Raw genomic sequence first — 26,432 nt, forward strand, 5'->3', positions numbered from 1 at the left:
CATCGCTCAGCGCCACCACAACATCGCTCAGCGCCACCACAACATCACTCAGAGCCACCACAACATCACTCAGAGCCACCACAACATCACTCAGCGCCACCACAACATCACTCAGCGCCACCACAACATCGCTCAGCGCCACCACAACATCGCTCAGCGCCACCACAAGATCACTCAGCGCCACCACAACATCACTCAGCGCCACCACAACATCACTCAGCGCCACCAAAACATCAATCTGTGCAACCATTCAACAACTGCTGGTTCAAATATGTTCCCTCAATGTTTCAATCTTTATTACAAATGTCACAAAAAGATGTTAATATTTCACTTCTGTTCTTGGATTTTCGTCACAATAAAATACACTCAACATAATCTTCACAAACGTTATTTACAAAAGTTTAAGCTATGGTCATAAATTACAATAACTTTGATTTAAGTATTAATTATTTAAAAAAATGAAAAGCCTTAGTTATTTGTGTGAGAAGGTGGCCTGATATGCAGTGCTCACTATTCTAGTGAACACTATGTATCAGTCCAGCAACCCTTATTGATGATTGGTTGTAAGTCAACCTTATAGACCAGCTATCCTAGTAGCGTGGATACGAGCAGTCTAAGGCTAAAGACTCGAGAGGGCGTGTTAAGCCAGCTGTTTACCACACATATACCCCTTGAATACCAAGTGAAAGGACACCACACAAGTGTTATGAAAATAAACAGTTATTTATTAAGATTCACAACAGCCCTGTACTCCTTATGAGGACAGGGTACTAAGCACAAAACAAAACTCTTACGAAAATACTTAAGTTAGCACAGTATATACAAATGCCCGAGGGGCACGGAAAACCATATACTCTGAAAGTGGAATGCGAAATTACTAGCAGGTAAGTACAGTACTAATAGGCTTAGGAATCGCTAGGACTTGACTATAGAACCTTCAGATTACTTATAGGAGGCCTAGGGGACTCGGGTGCAGAGTGTGCACTCTCACGCGGGATGCGGGACAAAGTCTATGGTAGCTAGTAATGACAAAGTTAGTGTTCTCGGGCGAACCCGACCTGGTAGGAGGAAAACGAAAGTGGATTCTGACCCTTGGATAGTGAGGCTATGCTGGGGCACCGAAATGCCGAAGTTACCTAGCCCAGGGGCTGCAGCTGCATAGGTCTCAAAAGACGTCGGGAATCCCCGTAGACGGACCAGGAGCCTGGAAGAAAGAAGTTGCTGGCAGGCGACCAGTGAAGAAAGTTCGGTGGATCCAAGCCTGGATCGATGGAAGATGACACCTGAAAGCAGAGGGGACCAAGTTCAAGACTACTAGCCAGTAGTCAGTGGGCACCAGGAGGGCACCGGATGGTAGCCACCTCGACTAGGTGAGTGGGTGACGCTGTGCTCGGAGATCTCACGGACCAGGAGGCGTTGTCGGCGACCAGGATGGAGGAGCGAGCTGTCCCACGAAGATTGAAGCTGTCGGCGTCGCTGGACCCAGGATTGGGCAACAAAGCCTTGGCAAATTCAAGCCCACGCGGTGGACCTAAAATGGCGTCTGGAGTGGACCAGGAGGGTCCGGGGTGCCTCTCTTGAAGAAGGAAGCAAGGGCCAGTCTGGAGCAACCAGACCAGCAGCAGTGATGTCGTCGGGCGTCGTGTAGAAGGCCACAAGCCAGCCGGGTAGTAGCCACACAGCGCGGTGAGCACGCAAAAGCAGAAGGGCTCCACGCAGATCGTGGAGATGCTGGAGGGCTGATCTTCGGTGCTGGAGCTGCTCAGGGTTGGGGCTTCTCGGACCCCAAAGCACTCACCAGTGGAAGACTCGGTGGGCTTGTTGTAAAGAAGTCGTGCAGTCTTGGCGATCGTCGGTCCCTCGAGGTCTCGTCGCACTCACGGTTCTCAGCTTTGCTGTAGAGGTGAGTAGAGGTCAGAGGTGCCAGGGAAGCCGGGTCTAGTCGAGCTGGGTCGTCGGATTCGTGAAGAAGGACTTGCAGCAGACCGCAGTGTTCTTAGGATGGTGCCCGCTTGATGCAGGGTGACTACTCCTTAGCCACAAGGGAGAATCTTGAAGGAAATCTTGATGCCTTTCGTAGAAAGTCGGGTCTTGATTCCAAAGATGATCTAATTTGAACAGGGGGCCCGCTCCCATCTTTATACTAAAAAAGGGGGCTGACCCAGTGACTAGGTCCTGCCTATGGGTGGGACTAGGAGGGGGGTGGTTACACCCCTCTGCCATGCCGGACTTTTCCCTAGGCCAGGGGCTGGTGTGCCCCTGGAACTGGTTCTGACCGGCCTATGCGTAGTGAGCACCGGGGTGCCACTCAGCAGTCACCTTCCTGTAAAGCCCTGCCTACCCAGGATACACAAAACCATGTCTGGGACGGTGCTAGCACCGCCCTTGACAGGAAACCTTTTGTCCAAGCCTCCCTCGCTGGAAGGACTCCCAGCAGCAGGAGGTCAGACTCGTGTCTGTGGTGGCAGCATCTATTTTGTGGAGCTGAGGCTTTAGTTAACTTTAACCGGGGTTCACGGTTACATACATGTCGTGTCCCTCTAGAAGGGTGGAATGCTAACCCCGTCGCCAGAATTGGCGAGGGGTTAGTATTCCAATTCGTATGACACCTTACTCGACATGTTTTGATAAAGCAATACCAAAGATAGCATTTAACCGCGAGGATTATAATGCACTTAAGAGTATATGGTATGCGATATCATGGAACAGCTATTAGGACTTGGTTCCGCAAGCTGCAGACAGGCTCAGCTCATGCCAGAGCACCATCTCACACGATTCCAAGCACTCTGCCTTCAGGATTGTCAAGGCCTGCCGTAGGAGTGACTGATAGGAATCTGTGTGTCCATTTTAGGGTTAGGTATAGGTATACTACACCTACAGCAAAGGGTGATTACACGACTTTGCCCCAGCTGTCATGCAGCCAGTTGTGTCAAATTTAGGAGGCCAGCCAGGGGTGGCATAATACATGCTTCAGCCCCTGGTAGGCCCTGGGTACACCCATGCCCTGAGTTACAGGGTCTGATAGGGTGGCCCAGTACCAATTGGAAATGCACCTAGGGTACATGGAATCCATTTTACAGAGAGAGCAGTAGGCCTGGGGTCCTGATTGGCAGGGCCCCAGGTCGACTATGTCAAAAACCAGCTAAAACACAGGGCAAAAAGTTGGGGGCAACCATAGTCAGGAGGTACCTTCCTACAATTTGTAATATCAATACATCTAAGTCACGTAAATAAAACACATATTGCATTACAAATGCTACAGATGTCACATTTGCGAAAGTTACAACTATTGGCATTGTAAATGACAAAGCTATTAATTTCGCTATTTTCAAACCCAACACAAATAAAAGAATTGTCATTTACAATACCAATAGCTCAAACGTTCCTAATGCGAGACCTATTGCATTGAAAATGCTGGTTTTATTTGTGCTGGGTGTCTATTATTTTCACCATTTGGTGAGATTCTAGACGTTCTCAAACATCAGACACCTGCCAGGAACCCTCTGTGTATGGACACCATATTCAGATTATTTTTTCCGCTGTTTGGTCTGGAAGCATCGCTGAAAACTCTCCAATCGTTGAAAGAATTTGTTTTTATAAAACGAAGGGTCGTCAGGGAAAAAACATTAAAGCAGTAGGAAAGAAGTATGGTTCGAAAGAATTTACAGATTTCCAACGAAATACACTAAAGTATTAAGTGGAGCACGTGGGCGGCCGAGAAGGCCAGAGACTGTGTGAGCATGGGGTCCGTTGCTCCGAGTGACAGAAAACAAACCTTTTGTCTAGAGTGCCACCGCAAGTTGGCCCAGAGGGACAACCACCAGGAGTGAAATCTCTACCCTGAGACCACAACACAACACCAAGAACTGCGAGGCATGTGCAGAGTTCAATCCCAAAAAGTTGATGTCAAGGGAGAAGCAAAGGCAGGCACACTATGCTATGCAGGGACAGAAGGAAGCTTAGTCCCTGAGGGACCTCGGACTGTCGAGTGAGGAGGAAGATATCGCTGAAAGACCCAAGGGAGAGGACATTGAAAAGGAAATTACCAATGTTGAACGGGAATACAAATACAAAGAAAAGCCTGGAAAAATAATGCTCAAGAAACAGATGGCAAGGGAGCCTAGAACCTCGGACTCTAGTGCCCACAAGACTGCCGCGGAGCCCAAGTTTTCACCAACCGAACGCAAGTTGAGGCCGTAAAAGCCTTTCTGGTTCCACACCAAGGACACAGCAGGCATATGAACCTCCAAAAAGAGGCTGACATCGAAAGGCGATCGAACGCTAGAGAAACCTAAGAAAGCATAAGCCAAGACCTTGACCGCAAAAAAGATACTAGCGACCATACTCTACACCGAAGAACACATGCTCGAAATAGAGCACAAAGAGAGGCGGCTCGAGGGCTAAATGGCCGCAATCCTTCAAAAGGAGGATTTCTATGAATCCAGAAAAGATTCAAGCAGCGAAACCTATTCCTCTGATACTTCTAACCACAGATTACTCCCCTTTAGAACATACCAAGGCAGTAACTCACAAAAGTTGAATCTGTTGATTGGGCTTCAATTAAAAGTGAGAGTGAGCCCGCCCCTATTCAGTACTTAGACAATCATTCTTTCCCTTTCACGATCCAACCGCATGGTGGATCTGGCTCACCTATACTACATTAAGGATAGCAACGTGAGTTCCACTCGTTCTCCTCACTAGGTAATTTTACCTTGTCACATACTTCCTTGTGAGTGAGTCTCGCTCCTATTCACCACTTACACAATCATTTCTTCCTTTTCAGGATCCAACCGGACGTTGGATCTGACTCACCTATACTACACTAAGGATAAGTGGCATTTCTACTATCCCTATGGTAGGTCCCTTAAACTTAGGCTTTGTGGGGATTAACTGTGAGAAGGTGGCCTGATATGCAGTGGTCACTATTCTAGTGCCCACTATGTATCAGTCCAGCAACCCTTATTGATGATTGGTTGTAAGTCAACCTTATAGACCAGCTATCCTAGTAGCATGGATACGAGCAGTCTAAGGCTAAAGACTCGAGAGGGCGTGTTAAGCCAGCTGTTTACCACACATATACCCCTTGAATACCCAGTGAAAGGACACCACACAAGTGTTATGAAAATAAACAGTTATTTATTAAAGATCACAACAGCCCTGTACTCTTTATGAGGACAGGGTACTAAGCACAAACCAAAACTCTTACAAAAATACTTAAGTTAGCACAGTATATACAAATGCCCGAGGGGCACGGAAAACCATATACTCTGAAAGTGGAATGCGAAATTCCTAGCAGGTAAGTACAGTACTAATAGCTTTTGGGATCGCTAGGACTTGACTAGGGAATCGTTAGATTACGACTAGGAGGCCTAGGGGACTCGGGTGCAGTGTGTGCACTCTCACGCGAGATGCGGACAAAAGTCTATGGTAGCTAGGAAATAGAAAGTTAGTGTTCTCGGGCGAACCCGACCTGGTAGGGAGAAAACGAAAGTAGATTCTGACCCTTGGATAGTGAGGCTATGCTGGGGCCCCGAAATGCCGAAGTTACCTAGCCCAGGGGCTGCAGCTGCATAGGTCTGAAAAGACGTCGGGAATCCTCGTAGGCGGACCAGGAGCCGGAAGAAAAGATGCTGGCCGGTGACCAGTGAAGAAAGTTCAGTTGGATCCAAGCCTGGATCTCGAAGATAGATGACACCTGAAAGCAGAGGGGACCAAGTTCGAGACTACTAGCCAGTAGTCAGTGGGCACCAGGAGGGCACCGGATGGTAGCCACCTCGACAAGGTGAGTGGGTGACGCTGGAGCTCGAAGATCTCACGGACCAGGAGGCGTTGTCGGCGACCAGGATGGAGGATCGAGCTGTCCCACGAAGATAGAAGCTGTCGGCGTCGCTGGACCCAGGATTGGGCAACAAAGCCTTGGCAAATTCAAGCCCACGCGGTGGACCTAAAATGGCGTCTGGAGTGGACCAGGAGGGTCCGGGGTGCCTCTCTTGAAAAAGGAAGCAAGGGCCAGCCTGGAGCAACCAGACCAGCAGAAGAGTTGTCGTCGGGCGTCGTTCAGAAGGCCACAAGCCAGCCGGCTAGTAGCCAAACAACGCGGTGCACAGCAAACAGCAGAAGGGCCCCACGCCGATCGTGGAGATGCAGGGAGGCTGACCTTAGGTGCTGGAGCTGCGCAGGGTCGGGGCTTCTCGGACCCCAAAGCACTCACCAGTGGAGGACACGGTGGGCTTGCAGTAAAGATGTCGTGCAGTCTTGGCGATCGTCGGTCCCTCGAGGTCTCGTCGCACTCACGGTTCTCAGCTTGGCTGTAGAGGTGAGTAGAGGTCAGAGGTGCCAGGGAAGCCGGGTCTCGTCGAGCTGGGTCGTCGGATTCGTGATGAAGGACTTGCAGCAGACCGCAGTGTTCTTTAGGATGGTGCCCGCTTGATGCAGGGTGACTACTCCTTAGCCACAAGGGAGAATCTTGAAGAAGAAATCGTGAAGTCCTTTCGAAGAAAGTGGTATCTTGATTCCAAAGATGATCTAATTTGAACAGGGGGCCCGCTCCTATCTTTATACTAAAAAAAAGGGGGCTGACCCGGTGACTAGGTCCTGCCTATGGGTGGGACCAGGAGGGGGGTGGTTACACCCCTCTCCCCTGCCGGACTTCCCCGGGCCAGGGGCTGGTGTGCCCCTGGAACTGGTTCTGACTGGCCTATGCGTAGTGAGCACCGGGGTGCCACTCAGCAGTCACCTTCCTGAAAAGCCCTGCCTACCCAGGATACACAAAACCATGTCTGGGACGGTGCTAGCACCGCCCCGGACAGGAAACCCTTTGTCCAGGCCTCCCTCGCTGGAAGGACTCCCAGCAGCAGGAGGTCAGACTCGTGTCTGTGGTGGCAGCATCCATTTTGTGGAGCTGAGGCTTCAGTTAACTTTACCCGGGGTTCACAGTTACATACATGTCGTGTCCCTCTAGAAGGGTGGAATGCTAACCCCGTCGCCAGAATTGGCGAGGGGTTAGTATTCCAATTCGTATGACACCTTACTCGACATGTTTTGATAAAGCAATACCAAAGTTAGCATTTAACCGCGAGGATTATAATGCACTTAAGAGTATATGGTATGCGATATCATGGAACAGCTATTAGGACTTGGTTCCGCAAGCTGCAGACAGGCTCAGCTCATGCCAGAGCACCATCTCACACGATTCCAAGCACTCTGCCTTCAGGATTGTCAAGGCCTGCCATAGGAGTGACTGATAGGAATCTGTGTGTCCATTTTAGGGTTAGGTATAGGTATACTACACCTACAGCAAAGGGTGATTACACGACTTTGCCCCAGCTGTCATGCAGCCAGTTGTGTCAAATTTAGGAGGCCAGCCAGGGGTGGCATAATACATGCTGCAGCCCCTGGCAGCCCTGGGTACACCTATGCCCTGAGTTACAGGGTCTGATAAGGTGGCCCAGTACCAATTGGTAGATGCACCTAGGGTACATGAGGTAATTTAGAAAGAGAACAGCCAGGCTGTGGGTCTGATTGGCAGGCCCACAGCCAGAGAAAGTCGTAAACCAGTGAAACAAAAGCAAAAAATCTGGGTGATCATAGGATTGCAGACCCTACTCTCCTACATGACCCCCCCCCAAACTTTGGGACAATAAGCTAACCTTGACCAGGTGAGTCTTCTTGTTCTAAGTGGAAATATCTGGAGAGCCCATCGGCATTGCCATGATCAGTACCAGGTCTATGTTCCACTGTAAAGTCCATCCCCTGTAGGGAAATGGACCACCTAAGCAGTTTGGGGTTTTCACCCTTCATCTGATTTAGCCACAAGAGGGGCTTATGGTCGGTCTGAATCTTGAAGTGAGTGCCAAACAAGTATGGCCTCAGCTTCTTCAGGGCCCAAACCACAGCAAAGGCCTCCCTCTCAATAGCTGACCAATTCTTCTCTCTGGGGGTCAGCCTTCTGCTTATAAAAGCAATGGGCTGATCCTGACCATCAAAATTCAGTTGAGAAAGAACAGCTCCCACACCCAACTCAGAAGCATCTGTTTGGACAATGAATGGTTTGGAGTAGTCTGGACTCTTAAGGATAGGTGCTGTGCACATGGCCTGCTTTAGGTCATCGAATGCTTTTTGACAGCCTGCTGTCCACTGAACCTTTTTTGGCATTTTCTTACTTGTCAGTTCATTTAATGGTGTCACAATGGAACCATAGTTCCTGACAAACTTTCTGTAGTATCCAGTCAGGCCCAAGAAAGCTCGAACCTGAGTCTGGGTGGTTGGAGGAGCCCAGTCCCTGATTGACTGTATTTTGCTCTCCAGTGGCTGAACCTGGCCTCCACCTACAAGGTGGCCCAGGTATACAACCTGTGTCTGCCCTATCTGGCACTTGGTGGCCTTGATAGTGAGGCCTGCTGCTTGCAGAGCCTCTAACACTTTCCTCAGGTGGACCAGGTGATCCTCCCAGGTGGAGCTAAAGACAGCAATATCATCTAGATATGCTGCACAGAAGTCATCCAGCCCAGTAAGGACTTGATTCACCAACCTTTGGAAGGTGGCAGGTGCATTTTTCAGACCAAAGGGCATTACCACAAATTGATAATGCCCACCAGGGGTTGAAAATGCTGTCTTGGGCTTGGCATCCTCAGCTAACCTGATTTGCCAATACCCAGCTGTTAAGTCAAATGTACTTAAGTAGTTGGCAGAAGCCAATCTATCTATAAGTTCATCTGCCCTTGGTATTGGGTGGGCATCAGTCTTAGTGACTGCATTGAGACCCCTGTAGTCTACGCAAAACCTCATCTCTCTCTTACCATCTTGGGTGTGAGGCTTTGGCACTAGAACTACTGGACTAGCCCAGGGGCTATCTGAGGGTTCAATGACTCCCAACTCCAACATTTTCTGCACTTCAGTTTTTATGCAGTCTCTAACATGATCAGGCTGCCTGTAGATTTTACTCTTGACAGGTAGGCTGTCACCAGTGTCAACCTCATGGGTGCACCAATTGGTCTGACTGGGTGTCAGAGAGAACATACGTCTGAAAGACTGAAGAACCTGTTTACAGTCTTTCTGCTGATGTTCAGAGAGGCTGCCACAAAAGACAACACCATCTACTGACCCATCATCAGGATTCTGAGTAAGCAGGTCTGGGAGAGGGTCACTCTCCTCCTCCTGTCCCTCATCTATGGCCATGAGCAAGCTCATGTCCTTCCTGTCGACATATGCTTTGAGCCTGTTGACATGGAGTACCCTGTGGGGACTCCTGGGAGTTCCAAGGTCCACCAGGTAGGTGACCTCTCCCTTTTGCTCAAGAATTGTGTGGGGCCCAGACCATTTGTCTTTGAGTGCTGCTGGGGCCACTGGCTCCAACACCCACACCTTCTGTCCAGGCTGGTAAACAGTCAGGACAGCCTTTTGGTCATGCCAAGCTTTTTGAAGTTCTTGACTGGCCTTAAGGTTTTCAGATGCCTTCTCCATATACTCAGCCATCCTGGAGCGGAGACCAAGTACATAGTCCATTATGTTGGTTGCAGGCTTTTTGAGAGGTCTCTCCCATCCTTCCTTCACCAAACACAAGGGGCCTCTCACAGGATGCCCATACAAAAGTTCAAAAGGGCTGTAGCCAACCCCCTTTTGTGGGACCTCTCTGTAAGCAAACAGAAGGCAGGGCATCAGGACATCCCATCTACGCCTGAGGGTTTCAGGTAGTCCATGAATCATCCCTTTTAGGGTCCTGTTGAACCTTTCAACAAGCCCATTGCATTGTGGGTGATAGGGTGTGGTGAATTTGTAATTGACACCACACTCCTTCCACATAGCAGTTAAGTAGCTTGACATGAAGTTTGCACCTCTGTCAGAGACAACCTCCTTAGGGAAGCCCACTCTGGAGAACACTCCAACTAGGGCCCTTGCCACCACAGGTGCTGTGGTGGTCCTAAGTGGAATAGCTTCAGGATACCTGGTGGCATGATCCACTACCACCAGTATAAACTTGTGCCCTGATGCTGTCTGGGGTTCCATTGGACCAACAATGTCAATCCCCACTCTTTCAAAGGGCACCCCCACCACAGGCATTGGTATAAGGGGGGCCTTTGTTGTGCCACCTGACTTACCACTGGCTTGGCAAGTGACACAGGAGCGACAAAACTCCTTGGTATCCTCATTCATGTGAGGCCAGTGAAAGTGTGAGACAAGCCTGTCCCAAGTCTTTGTCTGGCCTAAGTGACCTGCTAAGGGAATCTCATGGGCCAAGGTAAGTAGGAAACCTCTCTGAGACAAGGGTACAACCAGCCTCCTGGTCATGCCAGGCTTGGGGTCTCTTGACTCAGTGTACAGGAGTCCATCTTCCCAGTATACCTTGTGGGTACCTGTGGCGTTCCCAGCAGCCTCAGCAGCAGCCTGCTGTCTGAGGGGTTCAAGAGAAGGGCAGTCTAACTGGTCCTTCCCCAGGTCTTCCCTTGAGGGTCCCCCTGAGCCCAAGAATTCAACTTGATCAAGTTCAAACTCCCTAGGCTCAGTTTCCCTCAATTCCTGTAGGTCAGCCTCCTCTGAGACTTGATCCACAACCTGGGGCAAGGGGGAAGGCACAGCCTTAACCCTACTGCTCTTTTTCTTGGAAGGTGTCTGGTCCATTGTTCCAGGATCCAGCACCTGTTCAGTGGGGCATTTTCTGGCCTGTGACCTTGTGAGAAGGTGGCCTGATATGCAGTGCTCACTATTCTAGTGAACACTATGTATCAGTCCAGCAACCCTTATTGATGATTGGTTGTAAGTCAACCTTATAGACCAGCTATCCTAGTAGCGTGGATACGAGCAGTCTAAGGCTAAAGACTCGAGAGGGCGCGTTAAGCCAGCTGTTTACCACACATATACCCCTTGAATACCAAGTGAAAGGACACCACACAAGTGTTATGAAAATAAACAGTTATTTATTTAAAGATCACAACAGCCCTGTACTCTTTATGAGGACAGGGTACTAAGCACAAACCAAAACTCTTACAAAAATACTTAAGTTAGCACAGTATATACAAATGCCCGAGGGGCACGGAAAACCATATACTCTGAAAGTGGAATGCGAAATTCCTAGCAGGTAAGTACAGTACTAATAGCTTTTGGAATCGCTAGGACTTGACTAGGGAATCGTTAGATTATGTCTAGGAGGCCTAGGGGACTCGGGTGCAGTGTGTGCACTCTCACGCGAGATGCGGGACAAAAGTCTATGGTAGCTAGGAATTAGAAAGTTAGTGTTCTCGGGCGAACCCGACCTGGTAGGGAGAAAACGAAAGTAGATTCTGACCCTTGGATAGTGAGGCTATGCTGGGGCACCGAAATGCCGAAGTTACCTAGCCCAGGGGCTGCAGCTGCATAGGTCTGAAAAGACGTCGGGAATCCTCGTAGACGGACCAGGAGCCGGAAGAAAAGATGCTGGCCGGTGACCAGTGAAGAAAGTTCAGTCGGATCCAAGCCTGGATCTTGAAGATAGATGACACCTGAAAGCAGAGGGGACCAAGTTCGAGACTACTAGCCAGTAGTCAGTGGGCACCAGGAGGGCACCGGATGGTAGCCACCTCGACTAGGTGAGTGGGTGACGCTTGACTCGAAGATCTCACGGACCAGGAGGCGTTGTCGGCGACCAGGATGGAGGATCGAGCTGTCCCACGAAGATAGAAGCTGTCGGCGTCGCTGGACCCAGGATTGGGCAACAAAGCCTTGGCAAATTCAAGCCCACGCGGTGGACCTAAAATGGCGTCTGGAGTGGACCAGGAGGGTCCGGGGTGCCTCTCTTGAAGAAGGAAGCAAAGGCCAGCCTGGAGCAACCAGACCAGCAGTCGTGAAGTCGTTGGGCGTCGTTCAGAGGGCCACAAGCCAGCCGGCTAGTAGCCAAACAACGCGGTGCACAGCAAACAGCAGAAGGGCCCCACGCAGATCGTGGAGATGCAGGGGGGCTGATCTTGGGTGCTGGAGCTGCGCAGGGTCGGGGCTTCTCGGACCCCAAAGCACTCACCAGTGGAGGACACGGTGGGCTTGCAGTAAAGATGTCGTGCAGTCTTGGCGATCGACGGTCCCTTGAGGTCTCGTCGCACTCACGGTTCTCAGCTGGGCTGTAGAGGTGAGTAGAGGTCAGAGGTGCCAGGGAAGCCGGGTCTCGTCGAGCTGGGTCGTCGGATTCGTGATGAAGGACTTGCAGCAGACCGCAGTGTTCTTTAGGATGGTGCCTGCGGATGCAGGGTGACTACTCCTTAGCCACAAGGGAGAATCTTGAAGAAGAAATCGTGAAGTCCTTTCGAAGAAAGTGGTATCTTGATTCCAAAGATGATCTAATTTTAACAGGGGGCCCGCTCCCATCTTTATACTAAAAAAGGGGGCTGACCCGGTGACTAGGTCCTGCCTATGGGTGGGACTAGGTGGGGGGTGGTTACACCCCTCAGCCATGCCGGACTTCCCCAGGCCAGGGGCTGGTGTGCCCCTGGAACTGGTTCAGACCGGCCTATGCGTAGTGAGCACCGGGGTGCCACTCAGCAGTCACCTTCCTGTAAAGCCCTGCCTACCCAGGATACACAAAACCATGTCTGGGACGGTGCTAGCACCGCCCCTGACAGGAAACCCTTTGTCCAGGCTCCCCTCGCTGGAAGGACTCCCAGCTGCAGGGGGTCAGACTCGTGTCTGTGGTGGCAGCATCCATTTTGTGGAGCTGAGGCTTCAGTTAACTTTAACCGGGGTTCACAGTTACATACATGTCGTGTCCCTCTAGAAGGGTGGAATGCTAACCCCGTCGCCAGAATTGGCGAGGGGTTAGTATTCCAATTCGTATGACACCTTACTCGACATGTTTTGATAAAGCAATACCAAAGATAGCATTTAACCGCGAGGATTATAATGCACTTAAGAGTATATGGTATGCGATATCATGGAACAGCTATTAGGATTTGATTCCGCAAGCTGCAGACAGGCTCAGCTCATGCCAGAGCACCATCTCACATGATTCCAAGCACTCTGCCTTCAGGATTGTCAAGGCCTGCCATAGGAGTGACTGATAGGAATCTGTGTGTCCATTTTAGGGTTAGGTATAGGTATACTACACCTACAGCAAAGGGTGATTACACGACTTTGCCCCAGCTGTCATGCAGCCAGTTGTGTCAAATTTAGGAGGCCAGCCAGGGGTGGCATAATACATGCTGCAGCCCCTGGCAGCCCTGGGTACACCCATGCCCTGAGTTACAGGGTCTGATAGGGTGGCCCAGTACCAATTGGAAATGTACCTAGGGTACATGGAATCCATTTTAAAGAGAGAGCAGTAGGCCTGGGGTCCTGATTGGCAGGGTCCCAGGTCGACTATGTCCAAAACCAGCTAAAACACAGGGCAAAAAGTTGGGGGCAACCATAGTCAGGAGGTACCTTCCTACACAACCCCCCCCCAAACGAAAGGAGATAAGGCTATCCTTGTCCAGGTAAGCCTCTATTACCTAAGTGGCCATATAAGGAAGGACCAGCTCTGGCTTGGTTTCCCCCTGTGTCATGGTCCACTAGGCAACCCCTCACCCTAAGGGTATCTGAGGGTCTCCACCATAGGGAATCTCTGTCTCTGGTGTGTCTTGGGAAAGAAGAAGGCTGATGCTGGGATGGAGTACTGAAGTGAGGCTCCTCTACCTTTGGGCTCAACTTCCTCCAATCACCATCCATCATATGTGCCTTTCTTTCTTTAGCTGAGATGCACTGAGCTCTCAGGGTCAGCCTCTGGCTACCTAAAGCTGGAGGCTGAGTCCCTCTGTTTGGCTTACTGGAGGGACAGGTCAGGTCTGGGGTTTTTAGGCCCCATGTTTGGCTGTGCCCAACAGTGTCCAGCTGTGGGAGTTCCCTAACTACTTTTAAGGGGGATCCCTCAGGAGTCTGACTTATTTTCACTTGGCTAGGTTTACCAGCTTCAGTGACCCTAATCTGCTGATTAAGTGGTTCTTTTGGACAGGGGGCCCTTTGGGGTCCACCACTGGCCTCCCTGGTCTCTTCAGCCCTGGGCTGACTGAGGCAGGGTAGAGAGGTGCAGGTTACCTGCTCCAGACTGGGTCCCACCTGGGAAGGGTCCACTGCCATCAGGGGCTCTGCCAGGCTAGGCCTGACTTCCTCTGGGGCAGTTCCTTCAACAGGGGTAGAGTCAGTTCCCTGAGGAGGCTGGCTCTCACCTAGTGTCTGGGAGGGGGAAGACTCTTCTTCCTCCTCAATGCTCTCTGTTTGAGTGGAGTGATCCATTGTTTCAGGCTTCACAACCTCACTATCTGTCTGAGTAGAGGCTGAGACCATTTCAACCTTGCCGACCTTTTCAGGAGGGCACTCAGTCTGTGTTTGGGCTGTGACTGTCACAGCCCTCCTATCCTGCTCTGGAAAGTCTGTCTGAGCCTGGGCAGTGGCTACCACTGCCCTTCCAACCTTTTCAGGGAGGAATGGTGCTTGGACTGGGGCTGTAGCTGTTACTGCCCCACTAACCTGTCTGGATAGGCCTATCATTCTGGAGTGAGTTTCTTGTTCCACCTCAGCCCAGGCTGAGAGTTCTAGGTCATTCCCCAGTAAGCAATCTACAGGTAGGTTATCTGTCACTGCCACTCTCATGGGCCCTGTGACATTACCCCAGCTGAGCTTGACTACTGCCATGGGATGCCTTCTCTTCATTCCATGAATGTCTGTCACCTGATAAGTAAAACCAGGGGTCAGTTGAGCAGAGGGGACCAGATGGTCACTCACCATGGTGAGGCTGGCCCCTGTGTCTCTGAATGCCTCAACTTTCTGACCATTCACTAAAACTTCTTGTCTATACTTGCCCAAAACGTGGGGTCCAGTAGTGAAGTTGGCAAACCCCATGCCAGTCTCACAGACAAGAGTGTGGTCAGGGAACCTGGCTAAGCCATAGTCCTCCTGTTGGCCCAGAGTAATGCCCACCACATTCTTGGGGGCACTCCCACCACCTGGGGGATTACCACTAGTGGTAACAGGAGGTTTAGGAGTATTACCTGGGGGTGTATTTCCCTTATTACCATTTTTAGGGCAACTGGCATCACTTTTGTAATGACCCACCTGTTTACAGGTATGGCAATAAGGTTTCTTTTGTTCAGAAGGAGTGTTCTGGGACCCACCACCCTTGTTGGAGTTTTGGGGCCCTAGGGAGGTCTTCTCTGTGGATTTATCCCCACCCTTCTCTTGAGGCTTGGTTGATTCCTTTTTCTGGTCACCACCCTGGTTTTTAGGCCTAACCCTGGTTCTGACCCATTTGTCTGCCCTCTTACCCAATTCCTGTGGAGAGGTCAACTCAGAGTCTACCAGGTGCTGATGTAATAGCTGGTTCTGACAATTATTTAAGATTTGCTCCCTCATAATTAGATTATACAACCCTTTAAAATCAGTAACCTTACTACCCAGTAGCCAGCCTTCAAAAGCCTTAGTGGCACAATCAACAAAGTCAGTCCAATCTTGAGACTGAGTTTTCTGGGTGTCTCTGAACAGCATCCTGTATTGTTCAGTGGTTAAACCAAACCCATCAACCAGTACATTTTTCAAGACTTGGTAATTGTTAGCATCCTCCACCCTTGTGGTGAGGAGCTTATCTCTACCTTTACCATCAAAGGAGAGCCACAAGATAGCTGCCCACTGACTTTGGGGAACACCCTGCACAGTGCAGGCTCTCTCCAAAGCAGTAATCCATTTGTGGATGTCATCCCCTTCTTTAAAGGGGGGCACTATCTTATTCAGGTGCTTTGTATCAAAACTCCTTTCCCTATTGCTAGGTTTATTGCTGCCACCAGTGGGAACTGTCCCACTCAATTGTTGCTCTCTAGCAAAGGCAAGTCTCTCTTTGGCCAGGGCAAGTTCTTCCCTTTCAATCCTCAGTTTGACTGCCCTTTCTTCAGCTTCATACACTCTCCTCTTAGGGGAAGACATTCCTCTGTGAGAAGAGTTGAGAGAGCCATTGGTTCGAAAGGATCTGCTAGAGCCTCTTGATAGAGACCTAACTCGTCCATTCCCAATGTTAAGCTGACCTGAGAGTGGGCCCAGGGGTCCCCCAGTACCAAGCTCATGTCTGCTTAAGTTGGACCTGCTTAGTCTGCTGACTTCTACCTGTCCCTTATCTGCCTCATCCCCTGATAACTCATCCTCATCCTCAGCAACATCTGCCTCAAGGAGGGGATGGATATCAAAGGGACCCTGTAAGGAGGGCAAACTTCCATCTGGATTAGAAGGGTCTGGGTTACCAGCCCTACTGGCATCATAAGCCTCTAGGAGACCAATCAGAAAGGAAGTGGTGGGGTTAGACCCCTGTTTTAGTTTCCTGAGAGTACACACTTGTCTCATCTCATGGAAGCTAAGAGCAGCATATTTAGAAGGGACCTGTGGAGGGTCCACTGACACAAGGGGATACTCAGAGTTTCCTCCTTTGTCTGACATGCTGCTTCTAGTGTGGTGTAAGTGATGCACCTACCTACACTATGTGTTTACCTACTGATCCCTTGCTAAGAGTTGCAGCCAAGGTGTGCTAAGCCTTGAGGAGCTACAACAGCTGGTTCAGTAGAACTCAGAGTATTCTAAGCTTTAGTTATATGTACCTAACAGTACTTATGTGATCTTTCAACAAGATATTCTTAGGATACGTGTGGTAAAACAACAGCAAGCTCAAATCCCAACCGCTGCTCACCAATGTGAGAAGGTGGCCTGATATGCAGTGCTCACTATTCTAGTGAACACTATGTATCAGTCCAGCAACCCTTATTGATGATTGGTTGTAAGTCAACCTTATAGACCAGCTATCCTAGTAGCGTGGATACGAGCAGTCTAAGGCTAAAGACTCGAGAGGGCGCGTTAAGCCAGCTGTTTACCACACATATACCCCTTGAATACCAAGTGAAAGGACACCACACAAGTGTTATGAAAATAAACAGTTATTTATTTAAAGATCACAACAGCCCTGTACTCTTTATGAGGACAGGGTACTAAGCACAAACCAAAACTCTTACAAAAATACTTAAGTTAGCACAGTATATACAAATGCCCGAGGGGCACGGAAAACCATATACTCTGAAAGTGGAATGCGAAATTCCTAGCAGGTAAGTACAGTACTAATAGCTTTTGGAATCGCTAGGACTTGACTAGGGAATCGTTAGATTATGTCTAGGAGGCCTAGGGGACTCGGGTGCAGTGTGTGCACTCTCACGCGAGATGCGGGACAAAAGTCTATGGTAGCTAGGAATTAGAAAGTTAGTGTTCTCGGGCGAACCCGACCTGGTAGGGAGAAAACGAAAGTAGATTCTGACCCTTGGATAGTGAGGCTATGCTGGGGCACCGAAATGCCGAAGTTACCTAGCCCAGGGGCTGCAGCTGCATAGGTCTGAAAAGACGTCGGGAATCCTCGTAGACGGACCAGGAGCCGGAAGAAAAGATGCTGGCCGGTGACCAGTGAAGAAAGTTCAGTCGGATCCAAGCCTGGATCTTGAAGATAGATGACACCTGAAAGCAGAGGGGACCAAGTTCGAGACTACTAGCCAGTAGTCAGTGGGCACCAGGAGGGCACCGGATGGTAGCCACCTCGACTAGGTGAGTGGGTGACGCTTGACTCGAAGATCTCACGGACCAGGAGGCGTTGTCGGCGACCAGGATGGAGGATCGAGCTGTCCCACGAAGATAGAAGCTGTCGGCGTCGCTGGACCCAGGATTGGGCAACAAAGCCTTGGCAAATTCAAGCCCACGCGGTGGACCTAAAATGGCGTCTGGAGTGGACCAGGAGGGTCCGGGGTGCCTCTCTTGAAGAAGGAAGCAAAGGCCAGCCTGGAGCAACCAGACCAGCAGTCGTGAAGTCGTTGGGCGTCGTTCAGAGGGCCACAAGCCAGCCGGCTAGTAGCCAAACAACGCGGTGCACAGCAAACAGCAGAAGGGCCCCACGCAGATCGTGGAGATGCAGGGGGGCTGATCTTGGGTGCTGGAGCTGCGCAGGGTCGGGGCTTCTCGGACCCCAAAGCACTCACCAGTGGAGGACACGGTGGGCTTGCAGTAAAGATGTCGTGCAGTCTTGGCGATCGACGGTCCCTTGAGGTCTCGTCGCACTCACGGTTCTCAGCTGGGCTGTAGAGGTGAGTAGAGGTCAGAGGTGCCAGGGAAGCCGGGTCTCGTCGAGCTGGGTCGTCGGATTCGTGATGAAGGACTTGCAGCAGACCGCAGTGTTCTTTAGGATGGTGCCTGCGGATGCAGGGTGACTACTCCTTAGCCACAAGGGAGAATCTTGAAGAAGAAATCGTGAAGTCCTTTCGAAGAAAGTGGTATCTTGATTCCAAAGATGATCTAATTTTAACAGGGGGCCCGCTCCCATCTTTATACTAAAAAAGGGGGCTGACCCGGTGACTAGGTCCTGCCTATGGGTGGGACTAGGTGGGGGGTGGTTACACCCCTCAGCCATGCCGGACTTCCCCAGGCCAGGGGCTGGTGTGCCCCTGGAACTGGTTCAGACCGGCCTATGCGTAGTGAGCACCGGGGTGCCACTCAGCAGTCACCTTCCTGTAAAGCCCTGCCTACCCAGGATACACAAAACCATGTCTGGGACGGTGCTAGCACCGCCCCTGACAGGAAACCCTTTGTCCAGGCTCCCCTCGCTGGAAGGACTCCCAGCTGCAGGGGGTCAGACTCGTGTCTGTGGTGGCAGCATCCATTTTGTGGAGCTGAGGCTTCAGTTAACTTTAACCGGGGTTCACAGTTACATACATGTCGTGTCCCTCTAGAAGGGTGGAATGCTAACCCCGTCGCCAGAATTGGCGAGGGGTTAGTATTCCAATTCGTATGACACCTTACTCGACATGTTTTGATAAAGCAATACCAAAGATAGCATTTAACCGCGAGGATTATAATGCACTTAAGAGTATATGGTATGCGATATCATGGAACAGCTATTAGGATTTGATTCCGCAAGCTGCAGACAGGCTCAGCTCATGCCAGAGCACCATCTCACATGATTCCAAGCACTCTGCCTTCAGGATTGTCAAGGCCTGCCATAGGAGTGACTGATAGGAATCTGTGTGTCCATTTTAGGGTTAGGTATAGGTATACTACACCTACAGCAAAGGGTGATTACACGACTTTGCCCCAGCTGTCATGCAGCCAGTTGTGTCAAATTTAGGAGGCCAGCCAGGGGTGGCATAATACATGCTGCAGCCCCTGGCAGCCCTGGGTACACCCATGCCCTGAGTTACAGGGTCTGATAGGGTGGCCCAGTACCAATTGGAAATGTACCTAGGGTACATGGAATCCATTTTAAAGAGAGAGCAGTAGGCCTGGGGTCCTGATTGGCAGGGTCCCAGGTCGACTATGTCCAAAACCAGCTAAAACACAGGGCAAAAAGTTGGGGGCAACCATAGTCAGGAGGTACCTTCCTACAGACCTGGTCACAGCAAACACATGTGCTGGCAAGCCTAACATTTCCAGATGAGTCCTCTGCTCCACTTCTGACCATTGTGATGACTCCAAATCATTGCCCAACAAACAATCCACTGGGAGGTCTGAACTAACTACAACCTTCTTTTGGCCAGTTACCCCTCCCCAGGAGAAAGCTACAATTGCCATACTGTGATTGGTAGTGACATTGCTTGCATTGGTCACCAGGAATTCTGTACCTGGCATGATCTGTCCAGGGTCCACAAAGCTAGGTGTCACCATTGTGACACTGGCACAAGTGTCCCTATAGGCCTGAGCCATTTTTCCATTAATAAAAGGGGTCTGTCTGTATTTGCCCAAAGTATTGGGACTGGTGTCAGGGGACATATCCATATCCCCTGTACTGACAAGGACAGCTTGAGTAAGGGTGCCAACTAAGTTGTCACTCCCCTCAGAACCCAGGGTTAACCCTACTAAACCCTTGGGAGGTGCACTACCACTGCTGGCTGTACTAGGGGGCACAGGTGCCTTAGGGGCTGCAGTGGCAGGAGTCTGCCCTCCTCCTTTCTTGGTGCACTCACTAAACCAGTGAGTTTTACTTTTGCAGTATTGGCACCACCTTTTAGATTGGCCTTCTTTCTTCTTTTGGGGAGCCTGACCCCCACCCTCTTTGGGTTGTTGGGGACCTGTCGAAGACTTCTGGTCATTTTGTTCCCCTTTAGAATCCTTACCCTTCTGGTCTGCTTTCTTCTGACCACCTTGATTCTGGCCCTGGTTCTGCTTAACTCTTGTTCTAACCCATCTGTCTGCCTTCTTTCCCAATTCTTGGGGAGAGGTCAGATCTGAGTCAACAAGATGCTGATGCAACAACTGGTTCTGACAATTGTTTAAAATTTGTTCTCTCATCATCAAATTGTACAATCCTTTATAATCAGTAACCTTACTGCCCAGCAACCAGCCCTCAAAAGCCTTAGTGGCACAATCTACAAAGTCAGCCCAATCTTGAGACTGAGTTTTCTGGGTATCCCTGAACAGCACCCTGTACTGTTCAGTGGTTAGGCCAAACCCATCAACCAGTGCATTTTTCAAGACTTGGTAATCATTAGCATCCTCTACCCTTGTGGTGAGGAGCTTGTCTCTTCCTTTACCCTCAAAGGAGAGCCACAAGATAGCTGCCCACTGACTTGGGGGAACACCTTGCACAGTGCAGGCCCTCTCCAAAGCAGTAATCCATTTGTGGATGTCATCCCCTTGTTTAAAGGGGGGCACTATCTTACCAAGGTGTTTTGTATCAAAACTCCTTTCCCTATTGCTAGGTACAATGCTGCCACCAGTGGGGACTGCCCCACTCAATTGTTGCTCTCTAGCAAAGGCAAGCCTTTCTTTGGCCAGGGCAAGTTCTTCCCTTTCAATCCTCAGATTGGCTGCCTTTTCCTTAGCTTCATACACTCTCCTCTGGGGAGATGTCATTCCCCTTTGAGAGGAGCGTTGAGAGCCATTGGTATGAAGGGATCTGTTAGAGCCTCTAGATAGAGACCTAACTCGTCCATTCCCAATGTTAAGCTGACCTGAGAGTGGCCCCAGGGCTCCCCTAGAGTCCCTCTCATGTCTGCTTAAGTTGGTCCGGGTTAGTCTGACGACTTCTACCTGTCCCTTGTCTGCCTCATCCCCAGACACCAAGTCATCATCCTCATCATCAGCATCATCTGCTTCCTGAAGAGGATGGTCCTGGCTATCAAAGGGACCCCGTAAGGAGGGCATGTTGCCTTCTGAAGTAGAAGGGTCTGGGTTACCAGCCCTCCTTGCATCATGAGTCTCTAAGAGACCAATCAGAAAAGCAGTTGTGGGGTTAGACCCCTGCTTAATCTTCCTAGAGGTACATACTTGTCGTAACTCCTGGAAGCTAAGCACAGCATATCTTGAAGGTATGACCTGTGGAGGGTCAACTGACACAAGGGGAGACTCAGTGTTTCCTCCTTTGTCTGACATGCTGATTCTAGTGTGGTGTAAGTGATGCACCTACCTACACTATGTGTTACCTACTGATCCCTTGCTAGAGTTGCAGCCAAGGTGTGCTAAGCCTTGAGGAGCTACAACAGCTGGTTCAGTAGAACTCAGAGTATTCTAAGCTTTAGTTATATGTACCTAACAGTACTTATGTGATCTTTCAACAAGATATTCTTAGGATACGTGTGGTAAAACAACAGCAAGCTCAAATCCCAACCGCTGCTCACCAATGTGAGAAGGTGGCCTGATATGCAGTGGTCACTATTCTAGTGCCCACTATGTATCAGTCCAGCAACCCTTATTGATGATTGGTTGTAAGTCAACCTTATAGACCAGCTATCCTAGTAGCATGGATACGAGCAGTCTAAGGCTAAAGACTCGAGAGGGCGTGTTAAGCCAGCTGTTTACCACACATATACCCCTTGAATACCCAGTGAAAGGACACCACACAAGTGTTATGAAAATAAACAGTTATTTATTAAAGATCACAACAGCCCTGTACTCTTTATGAGGACAGGGTACTAAGCACAAACCAAAACTCTTACAAAAATACTTAAGTTAGCACAGTATATACAAATGCCCGAGGGGCACGGAAAACCATATACTCTGAAAGTGGAATGCGAAATTCCTAGCAGGTAAGTACAGTACTAATAGCTTTTGGGATCGCTAGGACTTGACTAGGGAATCGTTAGATTACGACTAGGAGGCCTAGGGGACTCGGGTGCAGTGTGTGCACTCTCACGCGAGATGCGGACAAAAGTCTATGGTAGCTAGGAAATAGAAAGTTAGTGTTCTCGGGCGAACCCGACCTGGTAGGGAGAAAACGAAAGTAGATTCTGACCCTTGGATAGTGAGGCTATGCTGGGGCCCCGAAATGCCGAAGTTACCTAGCCCAGGGGCTGCAGCTGCATAGGTCTGAAAAAACGTCGGGAATCCTCGTAGGCGGACCAGGAGCCGGAAGAAAAGATGCTGGCCGGTGACCAGTGAAGAAAGTTCAGTTGGATCCAAGCCTGGATCTCGAAGATAGATGACACCTGAAAGCAGAGGGGACCAAGTTCGAGACTACTAGCCAGTAGTCAGTGGGCACCAGGAGGGCACCGGATGGTAGCCACCTCGACAAGGTGAGTGGGTGACGCTGGAGCTCGAAGATCTCACGGACCAGGAGGCGTTGTCGGCGACCAGGATGGAGGATCGAGCTGTCCCACGAAGATAGAAGCTGTCGGCGTCGCTGGACCCAGGATTGGGCAACAAAGCCTTGGCAAATTCAAGCCCACGCGGTGGACCTAAAATGGCGTCTGGAGTGGACCAGGAGGGTCCGGGGTGCCTCTCTTGAAAAAGGAAGCAAGGGCCAGCCTGGAGCAACCAGACCAGCAGAAGAGTTGTCGTCGGGCGTCGTTCAGAAGGCCACAAGCCAGCCGGCTAGTAGCCAAACAACGCGGTGCACAGCAAACAGCAGAAGGGCCCCACGCCGATCGTGGAGATGCAGGGAGGCTGACCTTAGGTGCTGGAGCTGCGCAGGGTCGGGGCTTCTCGGACCCCAAAGCACTCACCAGTGGAGGACACGGTGGGCTTGCAGTAAAGATGTCGTGCAGTCTTGGCGATCGTCGGTCCCTCGAGGTCTCGTCGCACTCACGGTTCTCAGCTTGGCTGTAGAGGTGAGTAGAGGTCAGAGGTGCCAGGGAAGCCGGGTCTCGTCGAGCTGAGTCGTCGGATTCGTGATGAAGGACTTGCAGCAGACCGCAGTGTTCTTTAGGATGGTGACCGCTTGATGCAGGGTGACTACTCCTTAGCCACAAGGGAGAATCTTGAAGAAGAAATCGTGAAGTCCTTTCGAAGAAAGTGGTATCTTGATTCCAAAGATGATCTAATTTGAACAGGGGGCCCGCTCCTATCTTTATACTAAAAAAAAGGGGGCTGACCCGGTGACTAGGTCCTGCCTATGGGTGGGACCAGGAGGGGGGTGGTTACACCCCTCTCCCCTGCCGGACTTCCCCAGGCCAGGGGCTGGTGTGCCCCTGGAACTGGTTCTGACTGGCCTATGCGTAGTGAGCACCGGGGTGCCACTCAGCAGTCACCTTCCTGAAAAGCCCTGCCTACCCAGGATACACAAAACCATGTCCAGGCCTCCCTCGCTGGAAGGACTCCCAGCAGCAGGAGGTCAGACTCGTGTCTGTGGTGGCAGCATCCATTTTGTGGAGCTGAGGCTTCAGTTAACTTTAACCGGGGTTCACAGTTACATACATGTCGTGTCCCTCTAGAAGGGTGGAATGCTAACCCCGTCGCCAGAATTGGCGAGGGGTTAGTATTCCAATTCGTATGACACCTTACTCGACATGTTTTGATAAAGCAATACCAAAGTTAGCATTTAACCGCGAGGATTATAATGCACTTAAGAGTATATGGTATGCGATATCATGGAACAGCTATTAGGACTTGGTTCCGCAAGCTGCAGACAGGCTCAGCTCATGCCAGAGCACCATCTCACACGATTCCAAGCACTCTGCCTTCAGGATTGTCAAGGCCTGCCATAGGAGTGACTGATAGGAATCTGTGTGTCCATTTTAGGGTTAGGTATAGGTATACTACACCTACAGCAAAGGGTGATTACACGACTTTGCCCCAGCTGTCATGCAGCCAGTTGTGTCAAATTTAGGAGGCCAGCCAGGGGTGGCATAATACATGCTGCAGCCCCTGGCAGCCCTGGGTACACCTATGCCCTGAGTTACAGGGTCTGATAAGGTGGCCCAGTACCAATTGGTAGATGCACCTAGGGTACATGAGGTAATTTAGAAAGAGAACAGCCAGGCTGTGGGTCTGATTGGCAGGCCCACAGCCAGAGAAAGTCGTAAACCAGTGAAACAAAAGCAAAAAATCTGGGTGATCATAGGATTGCAGACCCTACTCTCCTACATTAACCATGAGAAAAGCTAGAGCTAATAAATTCTGTCTTCCTTGACAAGCTACCTTTTTTATGTCCTGAAGAAGACCCGCTTTGACTTCACAATTACGCAACATCTTGGATCGAAAAGTCAAAGTACAGTACAATCCATATCCTATGTTCTTCATTCCATGCCAGACTACAAAATTAACATAAGGCCCATTGGAGATTCATTTCTATAACGAAGGATGTATACGGATGTCAACTTTTTATATATTGTTCTGTAGAGCACTGTATATATTAACTTCACCTATAACATGTCACCTTTAGTCATTCGTCTTTGTATCAATGATCATTGTTCGACAGCCTATCAATTTTGTAAACTGAAGAAAAAACATACCAATCAAGAGATTATATCCATGTTGATAAAGTTCACTTATATGTGTTTCCATTTCATTCTTTATAATTATTACTGTATTTATAAAAGAAATTTAGCTCACCCAACAGAACCAACTGAACTATACCCAGGGCCTATTTTCTTTCACTACAAATGTACTGTTGCAAACCAATTGACAACTTTCTGGCCACATGCAATCCCTTGTAAAAGGTACCAAGGGCCCTGTGACCAGAGAAGGCTGCAGCACTTATTGTGCCACCCTTAGAGGTGAGTGACAGACAGACAGACAGACACGCGTGCGCACTGACGCAGACACGCGCACTGACGAAGACACGCGCGCACTGACGCAGACACGCGCACTGACGAAGACACGCGCGCACTGACGAAGACACGCGCGCACTGACGAAGACACGCGCGCACTGACGAAGACACGCGCGCACTGACGAAGACACGCGCGCACTGACGAAGACACGCGCGCACTGACGAAGACACGCGCGCACTGACGCAGACACGCGCGCACTGACACGCACGCGCGCGCACTGACACAGACGCGCGCGCACTGACACAGACGCGCGCGCACTGACACAGACGCGCGCGGACACGCGCGCGCACTGACGCAGACATGCGCGCGCGCACTGACGCAGACACGCACGCGCGCACTGACGCAGACACGCACGGACGCAGACTCGCACGCGCGCACGGACGCAGACACGCGAACTGACGAAGACACGCGCGCACTGACGCAGACGCAGACACGCGCACTGACGCAGACACGCGCGCGCACTGACACAGACGCGCGCGCGCACTGACACAGACGCGCGCGCACTGACACAGACGCGCGCGCACTGACACAGACGCGCGCGCACTGACACAGACGCGCGCGCACTGACACAGACACACGCGGACACGCGCGCACACTGACGCAGACATGCACGCGCGCACTGACGCAGACACGCACGCGCGCACTGACGCAGACACGCACGGACGCAGACTCGCGCGCACGGACGCAGACACGTGCTGACACACGCGCGCTGACCAAATATGCTACTTACCAGTATGCATGCATCTGTTCTTGGCATGTAGGGCTGCTGACATTCATATCTGTGCATAGATCGCCGCCTAGTGTTGGGTCCGGATGATTGCACATTGTTGTCCTGGAAGAGTCTTCGAAGTATCACGAGATAGGTGGCTCCTCCCCTGGACTACAGTGCGCATGGGCATCGACTCCATCCTCAGATTGTTTTTAGCCATTGTGGCCAAGATGGAGTGGAACTCAGTGAATGATGACCATGCTAGAAGTAGGTGTGAATTCTGCAGCTGCTACAGGCGCCGGGGAGGAGGGCGGGCGATATGAATGTCAGCAGCCCTACATGCCAAGAACAGATGCATACTGGTAGGCAGCATATTCGGTTCGAGGCATGTGGGCTGCTGAATTCATATCTGTGCATAGATACAAAGCAGTCCCTCCATCAATGGCAGCCGCCCGTGCCAGCTGCAGCAGTTTGGAAAAGTGTTTTTAGAACAGCCTGCCCTACAGCTGCCTGCTGTTTGGAGTGCACGTCAACACAATAATGCTTTGTAAATGTGTGTGTGGTAGATCATGTGGCTGCTCTACATATGTCTTCCAAAGGAACATTTCCAAGGAATGCCATGGAGGCCCCCAACTTGCTGGTGGAGTGGGCCCTTGGTGGAACAGTGAGAGTACGCTTGGCTTTCAGATAGCAGATCTGGATACATTTAACGATCCACCTAGCAATACCAGCCTTGGAA

The 26,432-nt window shown here is 50.6% G+C and overlaps 2 protein-coding genes across 2 annotated transcripts in view; both read right to left on the reverse strand.

The window, feature by feature from the left end:
* The window catches only part of ATRX (ATRX chromatin remodeler), a 1,771,102-nt gene that overhangs the window by 1,384,815 nt on the left and 359,855 nt on the right, over positions 1-26,432 (reverse strand). The window lies entirely within an intron of this gene.
* Positions 7,579-19,480, reverse strand: LOC147718498 (uncharacterized). Its single transcript, XM_086918409.1, has 2 exons — positions 19,388-19,480; positions 7,579-10,666 (listed from the first exon to the last, which is right to left on the reverse strand). Exons 1-2 carry the CDS (start codon positions 19,423-19,425, stop codon positions 7,645-7,647), a joined length of 3,060 nt encoding a protein of 1,019 aa, XP_086774535.1. The 5' UTR covers positions 19,426-19,480; the 3' UTR covers positions 7,579-7,644.

The sequence above is a fragment of the Lissotriton vulgaris genome, chromosome 4_1, assembly GCF_964263255.1.
Source record: "Lissotriton vulgaris chromosome 4_1, aLisVul1.2, whole genome shotgun sequence".
NCBI lineage: Eukaryota > Metazoa > Chordata > Amphibia > Caudata > Salamandridae > Lissotriton > Lissotriton vulgaris.

Excerpts from the sequence above, each read along its gene's own strand:
- LOC147718498 (XM_086918409.1), bottom strand. The coding sequence starts at position 19,425 with ATGTTAGGCTTGCCAGCACATGTGTTTGCTGTGACCAG. Across the intron at positions 10,667-19,387 it reads CATGTGTTTGCTGTGACCAG|GTCACAGGCCAGAAAATGCC; the intron begins GTCTGTAGGAAG and ends CCTTCTCACAAG.